This window comes from Cucumis melo, chromosome 1 (assembly GCF_025177605.1).
Source record: "Cucumis melo cultivar AY chromosome 1, USDA_Cmelo_AY_1.0, whole genome shotgun sequence".
Taxonomy (NCBI): domain Eukaryota; kingdom Viridiplantae; phylum Streptophyta; class Magnoliopsida; order Cucurbitales; family Cucurbitaceae; genus Cucumis; species Cucumis melo.
The window spans coordinates 94,047-119,677 of NC_066857.1; the positions used below are offsets into that span (position 1 = coordinate 94,047).

The window sequence follows — 25,631 nt, forward strand, 5'->3', positions numbered from 1 at the left end:
ATGTAAGGTTGAAAATTAACCCTATTTACTCTAAATTTTTATTTTAGATTATTAAATCTAAATCTTAATTTCATACCAACATTAAAAAGAAAGCACACAATTACACAAATAAAACTGAAAACATACGAGGGTTTGTTAAGTTACTAAAATTGGAAAAAGAGAGAGAGAGAGAGGAGATATGAATGAGAAATAATGATGTATTTAGGTCACATTTTCTAATGTTTAATTTAAAAGATAAATTATTTTGAAAAAATTAGAGTGTTGCACTCAAAACTATTTTTTAAATCGTATTTTAAATAATTTTCACAAAAATGATTTTTGTGTAAAACATTTTTTCTTAAGTCAATATCCAAATAGGTCGTAAATAAGCCATTAAAATTTGGATTCAAAATTTAAATTTAAATTTTATAAAATATCTTTTATTTAAGGTATGGTCGATATTAGGTGGAGAGCAATTTTTTATAAAAAGTAAAATATTTTATTTAAAATTAGTTGGAGATCAAATACAATTTTAAAAAAATATATTTTCTCGTACATAGCTATAAGTGCTAAGCAAATAATTGACATTAATTAGCTGAAACATAGAATGAGTTAGTTTCAATCACGTTTGAGAACTGTGATATTAAATAATAAAAAATTTATCCTTTTACCAAGGGTTTTTTTTCAAAAATATAAAAAAAGGGACAGTATTTACACTATATAAAATAATTTCGAAAATGAAAAAAACTCAGAGACCCAATGTATAAAATACAAAAAATGTCCCGTCAACCCGTAATATATTTGGTAACACGATTTGGTACACGATCGTTTAGATTTGACTAATTTGTTACATAAACGTTTACATTTGAAAATTTTAGTATACGATTGTTTAGATTTGGATACAATCGTAGATTTGGTCATCGATTTTTTTCACAAAAATTGGTATAAACAATTTTTTTGAATATTCTTTATACACAATATTTTAGTTTTGGTTATCTTAATTTATATGCATAACCAATTTTTTCAATATTCTTACACACCATCAGGGATGGGTGAATGAAAAAAAAAAGAAAGAAAAATAAAGACATGACCATCTAAAAGGGAGAGAAAAACAAGAAATACTATAGAAAAAAAATAGATTTGGTTATCCAATTCTAAAAACAAAAAATGGAAGAAATCGCAGCTAAAAAAAAGAGTATAGAGGAAGACAATTAGTAACAAGGAAGACAATTAAAAAACCACAGGGACGAGAAAAAGATGGAAGGACAAATTTGAAATATTCTATAGACCGTAAATATTTCACTATTTAGTAAAGTTTCCCTTTACCAAATTATAAGCGAAACTACCTCAATCATGTTTTAGAACTTTACTCATTCTAGGTAAACCAACAATAGTATGTAAGAATAAACTAATAGTTAAATAAACCCAAAAAGCTAAACATATTGTTTTATTTGAAAGATTAATCAAATGTCGAGAAGAAAAGAAAAGTAAAATCATAATAGAACAGAAAGATGAAACCAATAGAAAGATAAAAAGTTTCTCCACTTTAATTATATATATAGATAGACATAAATATATATAGATGAAGATGAATGGGTGAAGGGTTGAAAGGGGAGATGGGAGAAGAAGTGTGAACAAGCCCCCAATTATGGTGGCAAAATGAAATACAATGACTTTGATTTTTCCAGAGCAATGGTGGGTCACTGCGCGGATGCATTCAACGTCTCATAACTCTATTACCAAATACAAAAAATTATCATTCTTTATCATACTTTAAAATTTAGGAAAAATACTTATTTTGCTATTTCCACGGTTTACTCTAATAATTAGCATGGGTTGGCTTTAATAAAAGCTGGGCCTACCAGTTACAGGCCCAAAACCAAATAAGTGTGGGTGTCCTTAATTAATTTGAACTATTTTTCTCTTCAAACATAATGGAGGTATAAGCACGTGGAAGTGAGAGTGAAAGAGAGTCTCACATCTAAAGGTATACATCCCAAACTAAAATTGAAAAAAAAAGAATTGCTTTGAATTTACACAAGCATTAGTCCTAACTTTTAATTAATAAAAGTGGAAAATTTAGGGTTATAGTTATGAAGTTGATATTTTGTATAGTAAAAAGAAGAAGATGGTATTTATTTATTTTAAAATTTGGAGCATAATTGAGAAAACAAACAAACTATAAAATAAGATGACCGGTGGGTTACAACACACAATGAGATCTCAAATTAAAATAAAACCACGTGGATCACAACGAAATTACTTTAATAACCCCAAGTACTCAATCATGTGTGCGCAAGTCCGCCACAGCTTCCGTGCATCAACCAATTTCACTTATTCTGGCAATCAATAACGAACCCTTATACATATTTGAACTTTAAAAAAATACCATCAAACCATTCCTTATATTTGCACCAAAAAATACAATTACCAAGCTTTTAGAAAATCGCAGATATGTTATATATAGTTTTGTAGTTCTAACATTATGGTATACACGCATAAATAAACTAAATAAAAATAATAGATACCTTCAATATTCATACTATAAACTAAAACAATATCTTCACTTTTGTCGTTTATTTAGTAAAATAATCCCATCTCATTCTTCTTTTAAAACTTGTTTTCACTGACATTTTATATATACAAAAATTAAAGACCTATTCTATCTCAGTTGTCATCAAATATCCTTACAATATTTCTCGATACCGAGATGTTTATAAAATATATGTATTATTTAAGAAAATATCTCAGTTTTTTTTTTTCTTCTTCTAAATAATATAATCGAGCGAAGGTAATTTAGTGGCATGTAACACTTTTGGAAATAATTTAAGAAATGAATAAAAGTTGCTGCACCAATTGGTATGACATTAAAAGAAACAATTTTGAAATTTTGAAATATGAAAAAACATAATATAAAAATACCTGTAAAATGATTAAAAACTAATTTAGTCATTAGCTTTTAAACCATATCGGTTGCTCTGGTTAAGGACTTGAACTTCACTGCCGGACCCAGCGGCAAATCTGCGACCTCCACGGTGAACGTATCATAACGAAGGAAGAATTCCACCACCATAATCCTACCTATCAGCACCACCAGATTCTTCCCCGGACACTGCTTGTTCTCCGCCGTCGGCTCCACTGTCTCCCGCTCATTTGACCAGTAAACATACTTCAAAAGCTTCTCCCCTTCCTCTCCCACGAACCTATCGCCCACGAACTTCTCCGAATCCTTAAAAATCTTCGGATCTTTAGTAGCAAACGGCTGATAACCAAAAATCGTCTCCCCTTTTTTGATCTTGAAAGAAGAATCGTGGCTCTGAATCACGATATCCTCCTTCGCTTTCCCGTACTGGAACGGCACCGGCGGTTCGATCCTGAGTGCTTCGTACACGACGGACTTCAGCAGACTCATTTTCTCCAAGGCGGAGAAAGTCAGTCCCCCTTCTTCCTTCACGGTTGTCCTGACTTCCTCGGCGAGTTTCCGGTGGAGATCCTCGCCGGCGGTGCCGACCCATTTCAGTAAAGTGGGAAAAAGGACTTTCATTCCCCCGTATGCGTTGAATCCAGCGAGAAACACTAAATTGTGACATGCTTTCTCCCTGTCTATCCCCTGTTTCTCTGCTTCGTCTAGAAATGAGCCAGAAGAGGAGTAAAACGCTTCATAAAGCTTCCTGTCAAACCAAATTCAACAAATGAAATTTAAAAATTCATAAACATTTCAGGATCTAAAAAAAAGTTTCTGAATCTCGTTCTACCTGTAACCACTCTTGACTGGGAAGAAAGGCAGGGGAATGGTGTGAATGACGAGATCTTCAAAAACAGAGAAAATTTTGGGAAGGCCAATGGAAGCCAATGGGGCGAGTTGAAACACAAGCCACAGATCGAACATTCCAGGTCCCTCAGCAGCTAATTTCGAATCAGGGGTTCCATCGGAGAGTAAACGGAAAACATAATCAAACGACATGGAATCGCTGATCGAGTTGAAATCAGCGATCTTCTTTTTCTCGGAAAGTTTATCTTCAAGCTTAACAAACATCTCAGACAAGGAGCTTCGAAACAGAGGGATGAACCTGTCATGGCGGGAAGCGAGAAAGGAGAGGAAGAGGCGTTTGAGAACAGAGTGCTCTGTTTCCGATGGGTCCAAATAAGCACAGGTGCGAATGTTGCCGGTGAAGGACAAGGAGGGCATGTAAGTTCCGTCGAGAATGTTGCGTTTCTCGACTTTGGCTGTGTCGAAGAGGATAGGAAAACTGAGGGCATCGAGAAGGACAACGACTCTGGAATCGGAGGAAATGAAGGGGCCCGGTGGCATGTTGGCGCGGAAGACGGTGGAGTTGTATTTGGTAATCCGGGAACGGAAGAATTCGTCTCTACCTTGGAAATAGAAGTAATCGTAACGGTCTTTGATGGGACCGAGGAAGGGGAAGCCATAGCCACCGGGAATTGGTTTGAGAGGAAGTTCAGGGGAGGAGGAAGAAGGAGTAGCCATGGTTGTGGTGATCGTACAAAATGAAAGCAAATGGTGAGAAGACAAATTTGTATGTTCCTTCGACACTTTTATTTAAAATATGAATGGTATGTAATAATGTAATCTAAGAAAATACTTTTGAAAAGTACACTCAAATTTACTGTTATGGGAAAGATACACACCTTCATAAATTCAATCCATTACTCTACACATCTTCCTTAATATTTTTTCACATTTTCTAATTTACAATACTTTTCTATATATGCTGATTTCTTAAAATTAAGTCATCCTCAAAGATAAATAAATAAATAAAAGATTGTTCCTGAGAATTCTTTGTAACTACAAATATTTATACAAAAATTATTTCAAACCAACAAAATCAATAATAATATTTTTAAATACAGTAAAATGTAGAATAACAAAATGAAAACATTTTATCATATTTGAAGCCACTTTATTATCTTGCTTGCGGTTTATATAGAAATTGAAAGTGAAAACAACTACGGTTTTTTAAAATAAAGAATAAAAGTAAATGAGTTGTTTGGAGCCTTGGGGTTTGTCTTCATAATATGATGATTTATTATCATCTCTAGGCTATAATAGTTGTGTCAATTTCATAAATTGTTACTTCCATACCAGTTGAGGTAACAAAAATAATGATTAACTTATCTTTTCATATTTTTAATTTTAATGGAGATATTTTTTAATTAATTTTTCGAAGAATGGGGATGATTGGAACTTTTAATTTTTCAAATCTTTAACAAATTTTGAGACATATCAATTTGTGTGGACAAGATCTGGGATATATATATATATATAGTCTCGATGTAAATCTTCTCCAAAATTTCATTGAAAAAGCATAAATCTATGAAATTTCAGAGTTAAATATGTCTCAGATTTCACCGAGAAAGTCCGAATATATAGAATCTCTACGTTATTTTGTCCAGGATTAACACCAAGATTCACATAATTTTTTTCAAATTATATGCAATCTCTTCATATTGTAAACTAACTCTAACTTTCCTGAATTTTCTTTTGCAAATATTATATTTCCTCAATTCTTATATAAAATCTTGAAAATCTTACTTACAAAATTTATATTACACAAAGTTTTAAAATTATTTACTGATTATCTAAATAAATTTTAAGTTATCTTATTTTAATGCTTGATAGTATGATTATTCCACCCAAATCTTGCGACAGATAATAAGAAGAGCCAAAACAATCGATAAATTAGAATTCTTTATTTTTAAAACTAAATCTTGATACCAATCTCGTATGAGATGGATCGAGAGAAAGAAAACTTGAACGACTTTAAAAAAAAATGTACTAGTTTTATAGGGCGAAACCTCAACTGACTTTTTAAAAATATTATAATACTCAATCAAAAAACAGTGTAGTAATAATAATAATTATCCTACTTGACAGTAGGACTAATTCGATTTTTCACCCCTTCCCTTCTTGAGAAGAGGCGAAAGAAAAACTCCAAATAAAGATACTTAAAAATTTGAATATGTTTGATTTTGATGAAAGTTTATCGTTTAAATGAATAAGATTATTAGTTTATAATTTTAATAGATACTTTAGAATATATATTGCTATCTAATCATTATTTTATCTCTAACACATTTTAAATATTCAACTATAGGATCATCCAGTTTTTATTTGATATCTTGGTATCTAGTAATCTGTAAAAGTTGAATGATATCAATTATTGGGGCATGTAGGACCTGAAGATAAACTGTATAGATATAGGTGGCAATCAAAGTGATATACTTATTTATTTTTACCAATAATTTTTTTAATACAATTGAAGCAGGAGGATTGGAATCTTCAACTTTAGCTATTACTAACATTTTTTAATTGTTGTATGTTAATCCACAAAATTTGAAAATATCTAATTTAGTATACACATATATGTGTGTGTGTGTGTATATGTATGTAGTGTAGGTGTCAGTCGTAATATTATATAATATTAATGTATGAGTACTCATTAAAGTGATAGATATGTGACAATGGCACGAAACCCCACTGGGTATGAGGCACCGGTATGGGTACAGGACTACCTTCTACCCACCCCATTTCTTTGCCTTTATTCGGCTAAACCCTACTATAAATTTCAAGCTCTGAAGTTTACTCCTCTCAAAAAACAATATATTGTCAAAAATAACAGGAAAAGAAAAAGTTGCAATTGGCACAATCTGACTATAATTACTTAACAAAACTCAAACTTACGTATACATCATGTAGATTATGCACATGAAAGAATTGTAAATCAACTCAAAAAATCAAAGAGATACTTGGTATTCTGGTATATAGGTGTACCAACAGTTCAGAAGACTTAAAAAAACGAAACGATGTAATCACTACAACCTAACTATACAAATCAAATTAAACCATAGGGTTAAATTTCATTGTTCAAATCTAAGATATAGACGAACACGATGGCTCATCTGTAGCAGCCCCCCCATCTTCAACCAACAAACTCTTTTAAATTATTTTGGGACTTTTCTTTTTCACTAACGAATGAATATTATAATGGTTGTTGTAATGCCCCCACTTTCTTAGATATATGTTAATTCCAATCAATTTTAAAAGATCACTTTGAATTTAATTCGAATAGGTAAATTTCTTAATTTTGAATGAATTTTTTTTTTATGTCACTCGTGAAGATTGGGAGTATTGAGTAATTTTTGGGTAGCATCCAAATGGGAGAACACTTAATTCTGAAAATATGCAAATATAGTTAGAAGAAAGAGTTAAATTGAAAAAAGAATAATAATTAAGTAGTAGTGATCACAAGAATATAATTATAAAGTTAAAAATGTTATGGGAGTTTGAATAATGGTTATGTTGATTGTTGGATGAGTTTTAGAAAAGTTTTATAGAAAATATGGGATCCAATCAGTGAGGACACTGTTTAATTTGTCTGTGTGTATATATATATATCACCTTATATATTATTGAAGATAATAAAAAATAAGTTCAATTTAATCATTTTATAACTTTCAACCCCAAATATTTTAGTCCCTTCCTAAACTTACTTCTTAATCTTTACTTGTTAATTTTATTTTTACTTATCTGGAAACCTTTTCTTTTTCTAATTTTTTACCACCCTTTTCATCCTATGTTTTTTAAACATATTCTTCCATGAGAATTATTATTATTATTATTTAATCAATTAATTTTTTTAAAAAAACTAAAATTTAATGATAAATAATGCATATACTTATAGAATAAGATTATATTATCAAAATATAATAATTAAAATTGAACAGATTTGATAACATTATATCATATCATAATAATGACTACAAGACATATACTCCAAATTTTGGATAAAGGAGGAGACACGTAAAATGACACATGTTGTTCTAACATATATTTTTGATTTAAAAAAATAAACAAAATTATTTTAAAAAAGCATATGACGTGATGCATCTATATAATTAGTGATAAAAGAATATGATCATGCTGAACATTTTAGAATAATTCAAGGCAAAAAAGTTTTGATAAGGAATCGTAATGTCTGATGAAAAATATTTTAGGTATCGAAAGATGTATATCTTTAAAAAGGTAACTGATCATAAATATGTTTAATTTCGGTTTAATTTTTGTTACTATTTTCTATTTTATGATTGTCGGTGTTTTTTATTATTATTATTTTTTAATTTTAGATATAATTTAATATTCACATTTTATTTATAACCTAAAGTATAAAATTTGAGATTAGAAATAGAAACCCATACAACAATAAATGGACACCATCGTTCTCTAATTACGTAGAGTAGTCGAAAATATCTCCCATTTAAATACGAGTAGTAGTCTAACACCTGTTATTTAATTATTTAATAAATTCATTATTTTGAATTTGAGCAAAAAAAAAAAAAAAAAAAAAAACACATATTATAAGAAAAATATACTAAATTTTGTAAGCTAAGAAGTAAAACTTAAATTTTATTGTGTGTGTGTGAATGTTAGATAAAAGATTATCAAAATAGTTAAAATATTTAGTTCACTTCACCTGAAACTAAAATTAGAAAATCTAAGTTTTTTCTAATACTTCAGTAATATAATATCTCCCCATATCACCTCACCTAATTTTCTTAAATTGATTTCCCTCCTCAATTTCCTCAACAGAAAATAAAATTGTCTAATGTGGATTTAGAAGAAATAAAGTAGGCTATTTACTCTTTTTTTTTTTTTTTTTTTTTTTTTTAATGTGGATTTAGAAAATACACACAATAATACACATAAAAAACTACAAAGATAAAAAAACAAAAACAAAAGAAAGAAGAGGAGGAACAATGTGTTCACTAACAAATATAAATCAGAATAAAAGAAATTAAAAAATGCAGAACGTTTTGCATGAGTGGTAAGTTAATTAATATCATGTATTCGTTGTTGTTGCCGACCATTGTGAAACAAAAATATTTATTCACAAAATTAAAATTAAAGAAGGAATGATTTTCATTATACATTTTGTAAATAAAAAATTATAGTTCACAGGCAAACGAGTATCAGAGAGGATTAAGTAATGTAACCAACTCTTATTTTAGTAGAAAATTAATTCTATCACGTTCGTGTAGGACTTGATTAGCTGGTGTTAATTTAAATTAATATAGATTTGGATTTGGAGATCTCTAACCTCTCATTCTCAATATTTAAACAAAATAATTGGGCATCCCCCAAAAGTTATCGTTATTGTTTTTGTTTGGCCAAATATTACAAAAATAAGTGATGCAATAAATAATTGGAAATGTGATTTGCCTGAAAAAAAATAAAATAAAATAAGTAAGTCCAACACAAACGTGATAGAATTAATTATGTAGACCGACTACTTTCGATTTCTTAATGAATTATTATCTATTTAATAACATACATTTGGTTTCTCTCCCTTTTGGGTCAACTCTACCTTCGACAAGTTGACTTGATCACATGACTTTGTCCAAATAGGCTTAGCTTCATCATATCCATAAATATACCAATTTATGCATCAACATATAACATTAAAAAAACGACCAATCATATCAAGTAAAACAAATTTCAATGGTTTGATTCATGTTACTGAGTTTAGAGAAAACTTAAAGAAAGATGTCAATTTTCATATTTCAAGTAAAAGGAGCATAATTCTGTTTCAAATAATTGCCAACCACGGAGTCCATTCAATTTCCTTTTTCTTTTGTGTTGGAAGAAAACAAATCCATTGGTTCTTCACTGCTCCTCTCTTTTATCTCTTCCAAATTTACACATCCAATTTTACTCTTTCTTCTTCTACTCTTTTTGCTCTATTCACACATCTATGTATTGTTTAAAATCCATGTTTTGCCTCACTAAAATAACTTCTCAAACACACACAGTTCAAAGTAAATTTCGACCATATAAAAATTACACTTAGAAAATGTGAAATTAAATATAAAATCAACTTTAAATGATTAAAGATTGTTGTAGAGTGATTTAAAAATTGATATAACAAATAATTTTCACAATTTCAAAACATGCACATAATATATGCAAACACACTTCAAACTTCAGTAGTATATCTATTTTGATAAAAGGAAAATCGTTTTATTTTAAATGTAATAGTGTTAAAAAATATTTACGAATATAACAAAAATTTACTTCATATTTGAACCTATCATCATTTATTACATGTAAAAAAAAGTAAAATTTTGTTATATTTGTAAATATTTCCTAGCAATTTTGCTATATTTAAAAAGGTTCCTATATCTAAACTACAACAAATTAGTATTAATTCTCAAAAGACCAAAATCTTTTTTTTCTTTTTTTAAATTTGAAGTTAAAATATGCCAAACACCAATAACTAATGCTCGACAATCTTAAACGTGCATATTTAAGAGTGATTAAAAATGGTTAATTAATAGTTAATTACCATCAAATGTGTATTTAACCATTCAAAATCATTCCAAGTAATTCTAACCATTTCAAAATTAATTTTCATATATATACGTCATAGCCTAAACCTTGACAAATAATTGTTCTTGTTCATGTATAGATTTTTCTCCCTGTTATTTTCGATTTATCATTCCAAACACTTTTGGACTCGACAATTTAAAGAAGAAAACATATTTAGGACTGTATTACATGAAAAAGACTTTGACTTGATTCTCAGAACATAAAAGTTATTGAAAAAAAGGAGGAAGGAGTATTACAAATACATCTACTTCTAGCAAATAAATAGCCAAGAAGAGTACAATTTTAATCAATAAAACTTTACCTCAATCACGGTTAGATATGCAATTACCATTTGAATACACAACTCCAAGACAGAAAATTTATAATTCCAAATTGACAAAAGTAGAATAAATTAACTAAAAAGAGGGGAAGCATTCACCTTGTTACGGAATGGATTGAGAGGTTTTTCATTTCTACTTTACTATACAAGATCAATTTTCTTGAACTGGCTCTTCTGGCATCATTTTAGCAAAACTGACAAGGAGTCCCATCCTCAATCCATCTTTGCCTAGAAGATGGACAGATCTGGTGGGGGTCCATAAACAGACTTCCAAGAATAGGGGATTACCCATTTGATGCCTTCATCACCTGAAGAGAAAATCAAAAGAGATGGGACAGACACACAGGTTTTCAGCGTCACCTTTAAAAAGCTTTACACCAAACATCACTATTAAGATTTCAGGAAACCCTTGATGACGAAACTTTTGTTTGAGAGATAGAAAGAATGCTTTCACCTTTTAGGAATGTGTGCACTGAATGGATTAAGAGATCAAAAAGGTTCAAACAACTGAATTGTTGGTTGAGGCCTGGTGGCATATATCTAAACTAGTTGTGCTAATATACCCAAGTTCACAAGTGCAGATCATAGTTTTTAAGGGCTCGTTTGGCTCACAATATGTTATAGTAAGTTTGTGTACAGAGTGTAAGTAAGATGAAGTTTCTCGATAAATATGAAAAGTAGAGAATGAGAAAAAGATGAAGTTGCTTGATAAACATGAAAAGTAGCGCAAGAGGGGAAGATGAAGTTCTCGATAAAAGTGAAAAATAGAAATATAGAGAAAGACAAAGTTACTTGATATATATGCAAACTTCAATAGTACTAAATATTTAAGTTTGGTGGGCCAACGGTGCGTAAAATGATACAATGGTTGTTTGTGTTGTAATGAGCAGGTAGAAAGATAATGTCAAGATAACATGAAAACCTAAGAAATGGACTTTAAAATATTGAAGTAAGATGAACCCAAGCCGACTAATGATATACTTGTTTGGAAAAAAATGGCAGGTGAAGCCAAAAGATTACCAGGACGCAGACCCAGAAGTTTGCCTGTTGCCTCAGCCAAATTGAAAGCATCAGGAATGTTGTCTCCTTCTGAACAATAGCATAATAAGCAGGTGACCTTTATACCTTTCGCCTTGAAACCACCATAAACATGAGTGCTATTAGAAAATCTTGAAGAAAAATTTAGTGTCTGACATCTGATGATAATGTTTCAAGGTCGTACCTTCAAAAAAGTGAAAAGAGAGGCAAATGGTAGACTTGGAAGGTAGTCTCCCTCCTCTAACTCTTCATCAGAAGGTGGGCCGTCCTCCTGTGTAGTCTTGGCTTCGGTTAGAGTGCTAAGATATTTCCATCGTGACTGCTCTGAATCATATTCATGCAGGCTTCTCCATCCCATTTGTTCACAGTAGTCATCAGTTCCGTCGTCCTTGGTGCTAGAAAGATAATGTATCTGCGAACCACTGATATGCATCAAAAGGCCAAATTAACAACTATGAAATAACAGTTAATTGGTCAGCCAGTCAGGCTTGCTGCGTGGAAAGAACAGACAATGGAATTCTATTTTACAAGTAACTTATGGAAGCTAATAGATTCGGTTTGGCAAATAATCATCCACCCGAGATAATTTACAGCCCTATAATTATATCCTTATATAACAAGGCTTAAATATTTATGGTGGGAGATATTTCAGTTTTATAGCAATTGCTTCATTGTTCTGTGACAAAATAAGATTTTTGACTGAAAATGAACCTTAAAAAGTGTGGGTAAAACTTGCGTTAAAGAAGGTACCAAATAAAATACCTCGATGTGTCAATTTGTTGCCACCTTCCAAAATCTAAGCTAGAGAGCAGAACAACATGCTTCTTACCACAAGTTGCAATAAAATCAGCCAAGTTCTTTGCAAAATCAACCACTTTCCCCTGCTCAAACAAATATATTCTGATTTAAATATACTTATTATTAACGATTCCAAAGCAAAGAAAAGGAATCAACAAACCAAAGAACAGTACTATCATCTCCTCGAGATAACAAAAAAAGGGCTAACACTGAGACTAGGAAATCTCCCTTGCTAAAGTCATTCTCTGAAGTCTATATTGGGTTGGCAAAACATGAATTGCATTCTAAAAGTAAATTTATACTCCGAGACATACAAACATCATTCAAGATAGAGGTCTTTTATGATTTTCTGAAGAAATCAACAACATTTTAGTCTCGTTGAAGGGGATTATATACCTTTTCTTTACATGAGATAAGGTATTGTATACTTTTTACACACAATCAGTGAGAAGAATGAATAAGCAAAAATACATAGCCAACTTAGATAAAAATGTGATTTGGCTGGGATGTTAAAACTTGCCTTGATCACAGGTGACCTTTGCTGAACAAGGGTCAAAGCATTAGCTGTTGATTCATAAACTGAAAACAAAATTAAGAGAAGAAATTAATGCATAAACTCACAGAGGTCCTGTTGGAAAGGAGTTACCAGAAGACAGAAGAGGTTGATATAAGATAACAAAGTTAGAGTTGATATTATAAATTCCAAGGCCACTCGAACAATTTTAATAAAATATTACCATCAAGCAACACACACCTTCAAGAGGGAGGGCAAGCTCCCCCATAGGAAGTGGCTCATAAGCATTGTTACCAATACAAGGCAGAACACATGGGTCGTCCAAATAACCAATTCTTGCAGCTCTCATTGAGGAAACCAACAAATCTACTGCTAACTGCCCCACATTGCCTATTGACAGCGCTGGCTGAATTCAAAAACCAAAATAATATACACAATTTAGTTTTAAGACAAACTGATAGCTACTTTCTTAGATTTAGAAAAAAACATTAAGGCTGATGTCTCCATACTGAGTTCAGAGCAGAGCTCTTCTGGACTTTTTATATCATATAAACAAAAAGAACAATGACCCAAGCAATGCACGTCCCTTTTAGTGTCAGAATGAGCAAGCACAACAAGTTTTAATGATATCTGAATTCAAAGAGCTCTTAGTACATTAACTCAAAGTTTGATTACTTATAATGACCGTCCTGGGTGTCTTGCACAAATTTACAGAAAAGAACTTCACTAGGTATGCAATTGATGAGGTCCACGAGGTCATGGTCAGGAAACACTTGAATTCATATTGGTGGTGGAGTTAGCTGGTAAATAGGTCATGGTCAAGCTTCTCTTGGTGAAAGATCCCTAACAAAGAAGATGGAAAGTTGGAATTCATCATATGTTCTATTGTCAGGGCACAGTTTGGTTAACACTAACACTGGAAGTTCTAAAAATTTCAGTAGACTGCCAAATGAGTTTCAAAGATTAAATTGTTAAAGGAAGTTGGAATTTGAGCATTACCAACATTATAAAACTAGGTTTTCAACCTCAATCTTGTTCTCACCACGATGGAGGAGACTTGAGAGGAGTATCTACTACCCAGTTTTTTGTCTTCATGAATTCTACAGGAAAGGGCTGGGCTAAAGGGATGGTCAGACTGAGTTCTAAAGAGGCAATTCATTAGCGGTTGTTTTGGATGCTCCTTATTTGAACTTTGAACAGGATGCAACCCCCAATTTTCATGAATCATGGTTGAGCATCCATTAAGGCTTCAACGCTGGAGCCGGGGCTCTCCATTTGAACCGCCGTTGAAACTTAAGCCTAATGCTAATAATAACTTATAGTCCTTGGTATTAAAAAAAAAAAAAAAAAAAAAAAAAAAAAAAAAAACAGAGAAGGAAGCAAATGAAAGGAATAATTAGTGAGTGAACTCAGATTATCAAGCTGACATAACTGCTGTTATCAATTTATACGACAACAACGCTAACACATGCCCTTGCACCAATTGGAAATCACTCCAGAGACATAACAAACTTTCTCGTAGTTTACAGAGGAATTCAAAGTAAATATCACATAAAATGAAAAAATGGCACAGTAGCAGTAGATTTTCTAATTGGCATAAACAATCAGCCACATAAACCTCGCCTTCCTTTCAAGCCCGCCTTCCTTTCAAGCCTCTACGAACAGAAGGCAGGAAAATGGCTAATTGAACAAACAATAGAAAATGTGAAAAATAGATTTCCATTTTCTCTTCATAGACATTCAAACCACTCGAAACTAATATGATGCACTACTAGATTGAATTAATTGATAGAAGGAAAAAGGATGAGAAGTAGAAGCTCAGAAAAAATTGAACGAACAAACCAGAACGAGAGTGGAGCATTGATCATGAAGTTGCTTTCCTTCTTCGAGAAAAAATTCCATTGTCGGAGAAAAAACCACGAAATCCGGTGACGCCGAACGCTCAAAATTTGAGAATTTAACGGTGGCTCCGTTGTGGGGGTTTTCTTGAGCTTGAAGAAGAAGAAAATGGAGCTGGATTTTGGGCCGTGATTTCCTAATGCTAGGCCCATTAAGAAAAATGGGCTTCATTGGGCATAAACTGATGGCCCAATTCTTCTAACGTGGGCTTTAATATAACAAAAAAAATAAAAATAAAAAATCCACCAATTGTAAATATTAAAGAATTCCATAAAAAGGTAATTGTTATTGGTAGGGTTTTTAGGGATAATAATTCAGGGTAAAGCAAAATTTTTAAAAAAAAATTCAATTATCATTGGTAGGCTTTTATTAATATTACCAACGATTTGAGAGTCTATCAATCATGACTCTCCATAGTTCATTAAAATCACCTAACATAGTAAACAATAAGAAAAAAAAGAACATAATGGACAATGGATTAAATTTTCAGAAAAACAAACATGACTTAAATAATTTCTACTACGTGTAATTTGTATTAAAATTTTAAAAATAGAGATTCCAAAATGGTAACTTTATAAAAGTACACATAAAAAAAAAAAACGTACGTTTTAAAAGTAGAAAAATGAAAATAAACCAAGTGTGGATGGTTAAATCAAAATCTAATATAAGATCATACAGTGTTTCGATGATATTCTTTGTTACCCCACTGGCTTTGAAGACAATGACATTGAAGTTATTGTCCATTGTAGGTCATGTACAAAAAGGTGGTGAAACAATTATAGGCGTCTATTGTGCTTTTTTCTTGTAAATTTGTGAAAAACGATTCATCCCACTTTAATTTTTAAAAATATATATCTCTCTCTTTTTATCTTAGGTTAGAAGATGTAGAATCTTGATTGGGTAACATCATATTAAAGAAATAAAAGGTCTTTTGAGATGGCACCTTTTGAATACTCATTCATATTCCAGAAATTACATGAGAAAGCAACCACAATAGAGTTTACGTTTTTGCATTACTGCTGGATACGATGTATATGAGATAACTATAAATGTAACTCAGTTTTATATTTGGTGGTTGATTACTACTGGGGGTCATGGTATCTAATGATTATATTATGGATATTATTGTGATTAGTCAATTTATGAGATTTTGGTGGTTATAATTTATATATTAGTGTAATTATTAGGATATTAAACGGGAGGTGTAATTCATTTCAGCAAGGAGATTCGAAACAAGAACCCGTGCTTTTGTTATCTGAATGACAGAAGATAAGGTGGATTTGCATAGAGCTCGAGAACTGATGGTGAAGGAAAAAATTAATTGAATTGCGTCAAAGAAGAAGAAGAATCATCATGTGGAAGTGTTTCTTTAGGTGGTGCCATAGGAAGCAGGAGTAAACTCTTAGAGACAAAAATGAAACAAACATATTTTACCATATTGGGAGTTACCCACTATCTCCCAAGTCCCAATGGGTAAGTATAAGGTGTCAACAATTTTCTTCCATTTTTCCAAGTTGGTCAATACTTTTATACGACGGTGGGAGTTAGGCTCTACTCTCGACACTATATGTTGAACGTTGGGAGAATCGAAGATTCTAAAAAGCTTTTTAAACGGTCGAGAGATCCTTAAATTGTTGTAGTATAACCTTCAATAACAAATAAAATAACTAATTACGACAATAATAATGTTAAAAAATGGGATAACTAGAATCTATTATTCGAAGAATTAAAGTTGGAGTAGGGTGGGAGGGAAGTAGAAGGAATTAAGGGTAAGAGAAATAGGGATTATGCTTTGGTAGATAAAGTTGAGGTATATAGGTAATAAGGGTATAGTTGGTTAAATAAGGTGGAGATGGTCTATGATTCAAGCAAAAGGTAAGGTCTAGTTTTCTTTTTTCTTTTTCTTAAGGAGTATTGTCATGAAGCAAAGCCATATATATTAGGATCATCAATCGCTTCATCTTGTCAACAAAAAAGTTGATAGTATCAGGATTGTTAGAAATTAATTTTAAAAATCTAAAATAATAGACACTATATCGATTTAATTAGACTATTATTGGTTAATTAATTTAAAAAAATTAGTAAGTCCTTATAAAGCTCATGGTTGTTTAGGGCCTAGAACATGTTAATCCATTTCTCCTTTAATAAAATTAAATCTAAAAAAAAAAAAAAAAAAACACAACAAAAAAATTCCAATTCCAAGCATATATTTACACACACCCATGTTCTTCCCACCCATTATGCCCATACTCCACTAACAAAGAATCCCAATTCATCACCATCGAAAACTTTGGAAACCCTACAAATTATTTCACCCAACCAAAACATCATACTTTCAAAAGAAAACAAACAAACAAATAAATAAATAAGCAACCAAATGCAAATATTGGGAAAAGTTATCACTTCCATCGTTGATTCATGAATGAAAAAGAAAACCCTAATTCATGCTCATATACATTTCATCACTTTTGACACCGTCCTTTTCTACAAATATACAAACAAACAATTATTAAAAAAATTGGTACCCCTAAAATTTAATTTACTTCCCCTAGTTGTCTTCTTCCTCTTGGTGTTTACTCATTAAAAACCCTAATCAAAGCCAAGTGTAAAGCACTAACAATGGCTGCCAACACTCAACCTTTCACAACCCTAACTATACTCTCTCTTCTCACTCTTAATTCTTCAAATATCTCTTTTAATTCAACCCCATTTTTGTTTTCAAAATCCCAACCAAGTGTTTCTCAATGACTGGGCCATTTTCAAGGAAAATTCCAGAGAGTGTTTGCTCTAGAAAGTGAAGTATCAAATGCTCTCCACAAAGAACAAAAACTAAAGCTTGGAAAATGATTTCACCTATCCCAAAGTGCACATTGTTTTCAAGTACAAGTTTTGTGGGTTAAATTTTTTGGATATATATGTATTAAATATTTGTTTATATCAAATGGTGGGACAAGAGTTTTTTTTTTTTTTTTTTTTTTGCCTTTTTGTATATGTGAAACATTTTCACCATCTCTTTTATGTTTCTGATCCTTCTTCTTGATGATCTTTTACTTTTTTTAAGGTTTTTTGTTTGTTTGTTTGAATTAAGGAAAGGGAGAGTGATAGGGGAAAAAAGTAACAGTGTATATTTGTGTTGGTATCCAATGTTGTTCAATAATAATTTAGGGATCATTCATGCATTTATTGTTTTTTCTTTTAATGCATGTAAAATTTGTTAGTTAGTTGTATGAAGATATAGATGAATAAAAATTATATAATAATATGCCAAGGAAAAGTATAAGTGAATTTAATTATAAAGCTACAAAAATTGAAATTTGAAGTTAGATTGATGTAAAAGTTTGTTTCTCATCCAAGATTCGAATAATCGATTGGAAAAATAAATTGAACTTTGTTTTACTCTGGAGTCCAGAGTTGCAAGCTGGATGAAAATGAAGCATATGAGCTTATGAAAAATAAGGACTCTAATTACTTTGAGGGAATGAAAATAAGTTTGTGTGTATGGTCATTTTCATATCTTCGCTATGATGTTAATATTTATTTTCATATGCTTCTGCCTATAATAATACGAGACAAATTGAAAGATATATATTTTTATGACATTTGAACAATTTATTTAAAATAATTATATTGAAAAAGGAATGGTTGGTAGTGATCAGTGAGTTTTCTTTTTCAAAAGTTAATACTTTAAAAGGAAATGAAAATAGCAAATAGTTTTAAAAGTTTGATCCAAGAAGAAAAGACATTCTAAAAAAGAACAAAACAATAAAAGACTAGGAATTCGTGCAATACTAAAAAGGACAACATATATAAGATGGGTCATTAATGTTTTAAAATATAAATTATTTGATCACTACTTTAATTTGTATCTTCTTCAAAGATCTCAATCATCATGTTATTGAGTATTTAGGACTGTTTTAATGGGTCTTCTAAGGAAATCTATTGTGTTCCCTTTTCCTTTTGACCACCTGTAAATTACTATGACCTCACTCCAACAATTTTAGGTTGTAGTGAGAAAAAACACTCTCCTAATAAGATGACTTTTTTTCTCCCAACATGTTTAAAAGTTGAGGAAAAACAAAAAAAAAATGTCGATGAACATGTTGGATATTTGTTATTTGGGACGTGTAACTCTGAGATATTTGAAGATTTTAATTATATAGATATAATTTTCAAATAACAAATTATCCGGTTAAAGTTAATCTAAACTCATAAGATAAAACTAAATAGTCAAAGGTCATTAAAATGGGTGTTCTATTTGAAAAAATATCGAGTGCGTATAATTGGAAGTGTTTTGAGAATAATTAACTACATTTAGCAAAATAGTGAAATTCAATGAAAAGAACTTTTATAAGAAATCGCTTCGTTATTTTTTTTTCTAGTTGCAAGTGTTTTCAAATGTTTAATGTTCAAAGATTTGGATCAAAAGCACTAGTCTATATGAATGCTTTGTTCATGTACAATCTCATGAAAGGCTTTGACCTATCTTCAAAATTAATTACCTTTTATGTTACTCTCACAAGACTGATTTTTTTTTTTTTTTTTTTAAAAAAAGAAGTATACGTATGTAGTCATGCGTCAAAATTGAAGTACTCTCTCCTATATTCATATAAATTAGTTTTAAATGATTTTAAAAGAACTAAAAAAATTTAAATATTGTAGGATGCATATTTATAGACGACGTGTTTGAATTAGCGTCAAACAAAATCTAGTAGTTAAAGAAATAAAAACTCGCTACTAAAATTCAAATTTGTAAGGATGAAATTGATACACATAAACTTATGATAACAAATGTATTTTAATCATGAATTGTGGCGACGATGAACAATAGTTTGTGTGTAACATCATTTTCATAACATATAATTGATGTTAACATTTATTTTCATGTCTACCACATTATGTGTATAACGTTTCAAGTCAAGCTCAAGATGTATTTTTTATGTCATTCTATCAATGACTTTATAAATCTATTGATAAAAAGAACGGTGGTACGAATCATTTTGAAAAAAAATGATACGTTGATATCTATAGCAAATAGCAATTGATAACAAGAAAAAAGGAATGAAAAAATATCACTTGCATTTTTTTCTTTGACAATATTGTACTACTTTTGTACCTTGTTCAAAGTTTTTTTTCTCTCTTTTAAAATCATGTTTATATTTGTATGTAGAAATTTGATGCTTTTTTTCATCCAAATATGGTATTATTCTTTAAAAAAAAATATAAGTGATTATAGCATACTAAAAACGAAAAACGAAATTGGTTACCAAAACATAACTTAGTTTAAAAATCACGGTAGAAAGTTAATGACAAAACCAAAGTACTTAATTATGAGTTAAAAGTAATCTTACTTTTCTTCAAAAAGATTTGGAAGAAAAAAAAACTTAACTAAAACCAAATAAAATTTCAATAATTTGAAAAAGAGAGTAAATTGCTTTAAAAAGTTTAAATTTAGGGTTGAACAAAGGGTTCTTAATTTTCATGATCACCGAAAGAAAGAAAAAGAAAAAAGAAATAGTTAATGGTGTTGAACAAAAACTTGTGCTTCAAATAAAAACATGGATTTTTAAAATGACGTGTTCCATTAATCATTCACCAAACAAAATCTTAAACCAAAGAAATTGTTTCTAAAAATAAATAACATTTGGTTGATAATTTTGAAGAGAATGAATATAATGTAAGTTTGTGTACAATCGTTTTCGTTCATGTGTATTCTTGATGTTAACATTTGCTTCCTTTAATGTCTACCACATTATGTTTTATTTTACAATTATCAAATATCCTCTTTTTTTCTTTTATCGTTTTATCAACCACTTTTATAATTTTCTTTAAGAAAATAATGACCATTTCGAACTGTATATATTTAAAAAGAAAAAAAAATTGAAAAGTTGATGGATGCTTCATCACATGTATGGCAAAAATCAATTGATAATAAATGGATGTAAATTTATTAAGGTTTCTTTGATAACGAAGTTTTTTGTTTTTCAATTTGCGTTTCATTGTGTTTTTTCTTTTCTTTTTTTTCAACTTCATTATATGTTTTCCTTTTTATAATTAACCTTTTGAATTTTAGTTAAATTATATTAAAAAAATCAAAATTAAATTTAATTTTAGTTTTTCAAAACCCTCTTAAAATGTAGCTCTTAAAATATAGATAATAAAACAAAGAAACCAATAGAGGTAAGTATTATTCATAAAACACACAAATTGGTTTCTAAATTATACTTCCATTTTTTCATTTTAATAAAATGTGTTTTTTCTCTAACTATATTACTCTTGTGTTTTTTAAATAAATTACATTGGAAATATTCCAATTCCAAATATAAAATACTTTTTGGTTTGAATTTTGAAAATATATTTCAAAAGAAAAAAAAAACCTCACAATTTGGTCACCTTGTTGTCATTTCACCCTTATAATAACCGATTCTTTACTAATAAGTAATATTTATAAATTATAAGTTTATAATTAAACTTTCAAAAATTACATATATCAATCATCTCGGAGTATATAGAGATTAATATATACATATCTAGTATAACAATTGGAGGTAAAAGAATTTAAACAACATATTTCTCATAATTACTAGTACATTCAAATATGAATTGAGTTAAACTTTAGTGGGTACCTACATACGTGTGTATATATATGTATATATACATAATATATGTATGTAATAGTTTAAAGATACATACTATTTAGTTTAAAGATACATACATACATCATATAATAGTTTAAAGTAATGTACAAAACTAAATGGCATGCACACTTGTCACCAAAATAAACTCCAATGAAACCAAGAATAGAATAATAAGATTTCTTGCTTCTCACACACATAACAAAAGGCAAAATTGTCATATTTCTCGGGGGTTTCAATTAAACTAAAACAATAAACAATTAAGCAAAAAAAAAAGTTATATCAGTTTTCTTTGCTTCCCATTTTCCCAACTATTATTCTTTCCCCCCTTTTTTTTTTAATTTAGAAAATATAAATTAAAAGACCAAATCTTCAGAAAAATTAAAACAAAAGCAATTAAGAAAATTGATATTAATTATTTATGTTATGGGTTTGTTGAAAGACCAGGAAAGGTAGGTTTTGTATATTAGTTGTATTGTATTTGGAGACGTGTTTGCAAATTAGTAAATCAGAGTGTTATTGCATATTATTATTTTATTTCATTTCATTTTTTTAATTCATCATGATCATATCACTTTTTGACTCTCAGTTATTAAATTATATGGTTATGTTTAAAATAATTATACATAATATTGTGTAATCCGCTTTGCCACTTGTTCACATCTCAATTTATCATTTATAATATATACATTAATATTTTCATCATTCTTTATATTTGTTTTTTTTTTTATTATTGAAAATATCTTTGTATTATCCATTTTGAATCTAAATTTTTGGTTTTAACAAAGTTTTAGTCCAGAAACAAAAAAATGTTTCCAAAGTTAGTTTCTCATTAGTCTAATGTTTATCAAATAGGATCTTAAGATTTGTGTGTATGTTTGTTTTATAAATGTTTGTGTAAGTGTTATGCTATAGCTTTGATAATTTGGTTTGAATTTAAACACCCATATAAAGTAAATGTTTTTCTAAAAACCAACAAATCAGAATGGCCTAATCAAATAAGAAATTTACCCCCAAAATTATGACATCGTACTGAGATGTTAAATTCTAGGGGGTCATTAAGATTAATTGAATTGATTTGATTTGATTTAATTGTTCATTAAAGATTAATTAAATTGAAATAATAAAAGAGAATTAGATATTTTACACTTTTCTAAAAATATCTTCTCTTTACGTAACTATTGGCTCATAAAATGTGCCACGTATGCTTATTTTTAACTAAAATCCTAAATATATTAATTTAAAGGCTCTTTATTGGTAAGAAATCACTTTTGGTTTTTTAATTTTTAATGATGCATTGATCTACTCTACAATCTATTATTTTAAAATAATCGTTATCTTTTTAAAGATTTTTCAAAACAAAATAGTTTACTTAATATTGTAAAAGTGCTTTTAAAAAAACTATACAAAGATACGGTTAGTAAACCATCCTAATATTTCAAATAAATATATCCATCCATATATTATCCAACAAAGACTAAATTAATGGATCCCTAGCTTACCCACATGGTGTTTTGTTGATTCATTCAAACCCAATTTGAAAAACATAAATTTCAAACAATCTTAAATTGCATATGTTATAATGAATTTAAAAATCTAAAGACAATTATGCCACGTGTCCCATAAAAAGGAGAGGATGGGGGAATGAGTCTATATTACCCATTTTGAAGGACTTTGTACAATAATGACTCCTCATCTTCTTTAGGCTTCTTATCCACCATTTCTCAACTCCCACGTCAGCTACTCAATAGTCCTCTTTTTCTTCTTAATCATATCAATTGCTTTCTTTAGGCAAATATATATACATTTTTGTTAGCCTATTTATTTAAGTGATGTACATGATTCTAAAATCAATTTCTTATATACAAAATATTCAACTCTCTTAAAATTAAAAATACATTGTCTTATTTAATTTATACAACTTGATTTCAAATTATGAGGCTATAAAAGATGTTTTTACATTACTTATCAATTTCTTTTGATATGTAATAAGAAGTTAACTTTTAGTAAAAGATAAAAGTATCTATTCTTTTACTAATTAAAAACGTAGTATAATCGTATACGACACTCCAAGTAAATTTAAAAGGTTGTTGTCTTATGCTTTAAGCTTCTTTAAACTATTGGGTTCATTTAACAAAGATTAATTAAATTTGTATAATAATGATGCCTAACATACCTATTGTATTTTCTCTCATTTTTTTTTTAAACTTAGGAGGGTTGCAATGTGGCAAATTTTGATTCCTTTACATAATCTCAAATTAATCATACTTTGGTAATTAATTCATTCCATAGATATATTGTAAGAGAAAAAAGTCATTCTAATAATTATAACAAATGAGACAATTAGTATTTTTAAAAGGGAATTAATTAGTAGATATCATTGATTTGACAATAATTCGGCAAGATTAAAACGTCTATGAATTTGATCTTGTTATCCTAAACTTTCAATATTATCATGTTTAACCCAAATTCTAATCATGTGTAGCAACATTTACTTTCAATAATATTTATGTTTATGTATAATATTATTTTATTTAAAGAATATATATATATATGGTGAACTCTTTTTAATTAAACATTAATCTATAAACCAAAACAACAAAAGAACAAACCAACAACTAACCAAAAGATCAAGCTCTTCAAAAAAAAAAAAAAAAAAAGAAAAAGAGAGAGAGAGAGAGAGTCATGAATGTATGACTATACTTTGTTTGTCTCCTTGTGAATTTTACATAAAATAACAATATTATTAGAAGATGCGGGGTTAACATTCATTTTCACAAAATAAATAGATAAATTCAATATCAAATAGATTAAAGTGAATGGTAGACATATGCGTTATATATACAAATCAGATCTAATTTAAACTAAAACAGCATGGAATTGGAATTTTGTTCAAATTTAGAAATTCTGAAGATTTTATACAATTATCAATTTTATGTTTTGATTAGTTTTTAGGCCAAGTATTTGTTATTAACTTTATTAGTAAAAGTTTACACACATCTTGTAAATATGATTAAAATTAGTGTTTTCCTTGAAAGTGAATATAATTATAACAAATTTAATTGAATAGGTAATTTTATTGTGTTTGGAAGATGGATGGTTTGGTTTAATGTGTTGCCATTTTTGGTCACAATTACAAAGGGTTAAATTAATTGCATCGACACATTGTACAAAACTACATGATTTTTATTATATATATATGCCAAAGCAACAACCTCTTTTTTTTTCTTTTTTTTTTCATACAACAGCTGTACCTCATTTTATATTAAAATTATTGTAATCTTTTTATTTAATATAAGTGACAATTTGGGCATATATGCTTTCCATCACCTAAATATTTGTAGGCAACTTTAGCCAGCAATTCAATCCGACAGACAAGTGTTATAAATTATTAATATTAATAATACCCTTTCCCTCTTTCCCTAAAATATTTATTTAAAAAAAAATCATAAAGTTGTCAATTATTCTCAATTTAATTAATTATTTTCCTACAAAAAGTGTATATAATATTTGTAAAACATATATAATTTTCCTACATAGTTTATTGGGATTCGTTTTCTTTTTGCCAAGTATGTGATGCTATATCAGATTTTATTATATTACTAGATCAATCTCGATGTATTTGTACCAAAAATTATTTTTTTTAATAATATTTTTATTTCTTCATATATATGGCATAGTTTCTTTCCCTAAAGATATATAGTTATTTTTCCTTTAAATATTCTAACAAATACACAATTTTTTTCCATACCACTCTAGCTAGCTAGCAAGCATATTATTAATATATCACGATATTTGAAAGAAATTATTTCACATTTATAATGTAGATAGAAAAAGAAAATGTAATATTTCATTAGAGAGAGCTTTAAGAAATTAAAAGGAGATCAATAATTGGTCTTTTTTTTTAATCAAAATATATAAAATCGATCAATAATTGGTCTTTTTTTTTTATCAAAATATATAAAATCTCTAGTTTGAAGTTTCAACGACAGATAATTTGTGTATATGTAAATGGGGAAAATTTTGCACCGCTCTATATTATATTAT

The 25,631-nt window shown here is 29.2% G+C and overlaps 2 protein-coding genes across 5 annotated transcripts; both read right to left on the reverse strand.

The window, feature by feature from the left end:
• Positions 1 to 2,094: 2,094 nt before the first annotated feature.
• LOC127148780 (allene oxide synthase 3-like) lies at positions 2,095 to 4,980 on the reverse strand. Of its 2 annotated transcripts, XM_051083083.1 has the most exons (3): positions 3,735 to 4,980; positions 2,902 to 3,650; positions 2,095 to 2,318 (listed from the first exon to the last, which is right to left on the reverse strand). In XM_051083083.1, the coding sequence occupies exons 1-2, from the start codon at positions 4,466 to 4,468 to the stop codon at positions 2,939 to 2,941; spliced, it is 1,446 nt and encodes a 481-aa protein (XP_050939040.1). In that variant the 5' UTR covers positions 4,469 to 4,980; the 3' UTR covers positions 2,095 to 2,318; positions 2,902 to 2,938. The 2 variants fall into 2 exon arrangements, with proteins under 2 accessions (XP_050939040.1, XP_050939044.1); XM_051083087.1 differs by having other exon boundaries at positions 2,270 to 3,650; positions 3,735 to 4,652.
• A 5,684-nt stretch (positions 4,981 to 10,664) lies between these two features.
• LOC103495196 (uncharacterized) lies at positions 10,665 to 15,048 on the reverse strand. 3 transcript variants are annotated; one of them, XM_051083123.1, is made up of 7 exons: positions 14,896 to 15,048; positions 13,294 to 13,459; positions 13,060 to 13,118; positions 12,504 to 12,622; positions 11,926 to 12,163; positions 11,724 to 11,792; positions 10,665 to 11,011 (listed from the first exon to the last, which is right to left on the reverse strand). In XM_051083123.1, exons 1-7 carry the CDS (start codon positions 14,953 to 14,955, stop codon positions 10,988 to 10,990), a joined length of 735 nt encoding a protein of 244 aa, XP_050939080.1. In that variant the 5' UTR covers positions 14,956 to 15,048; the 3' UTR covers positions 10,665 to 10,987. The 3 variants fall into 3 exon arrangements, with proteins under 3 accessions (XP_050939080.1, XP_008454887.3, XP_050939082.1); XM_008456665.3 differs by having other exon boundaries at positions 11,724 to 11,835; XM_051083125.1 differs by lacking the exon at positions 14,896 to 15,048 and adding an exon at positions 14,053 to 14,349 and having other exon boundaries at positions 11,724 to 11,835.
• Between the last annotated feature and the right edge of the window lie 10,583 nt (positions 15,049 to 25,631).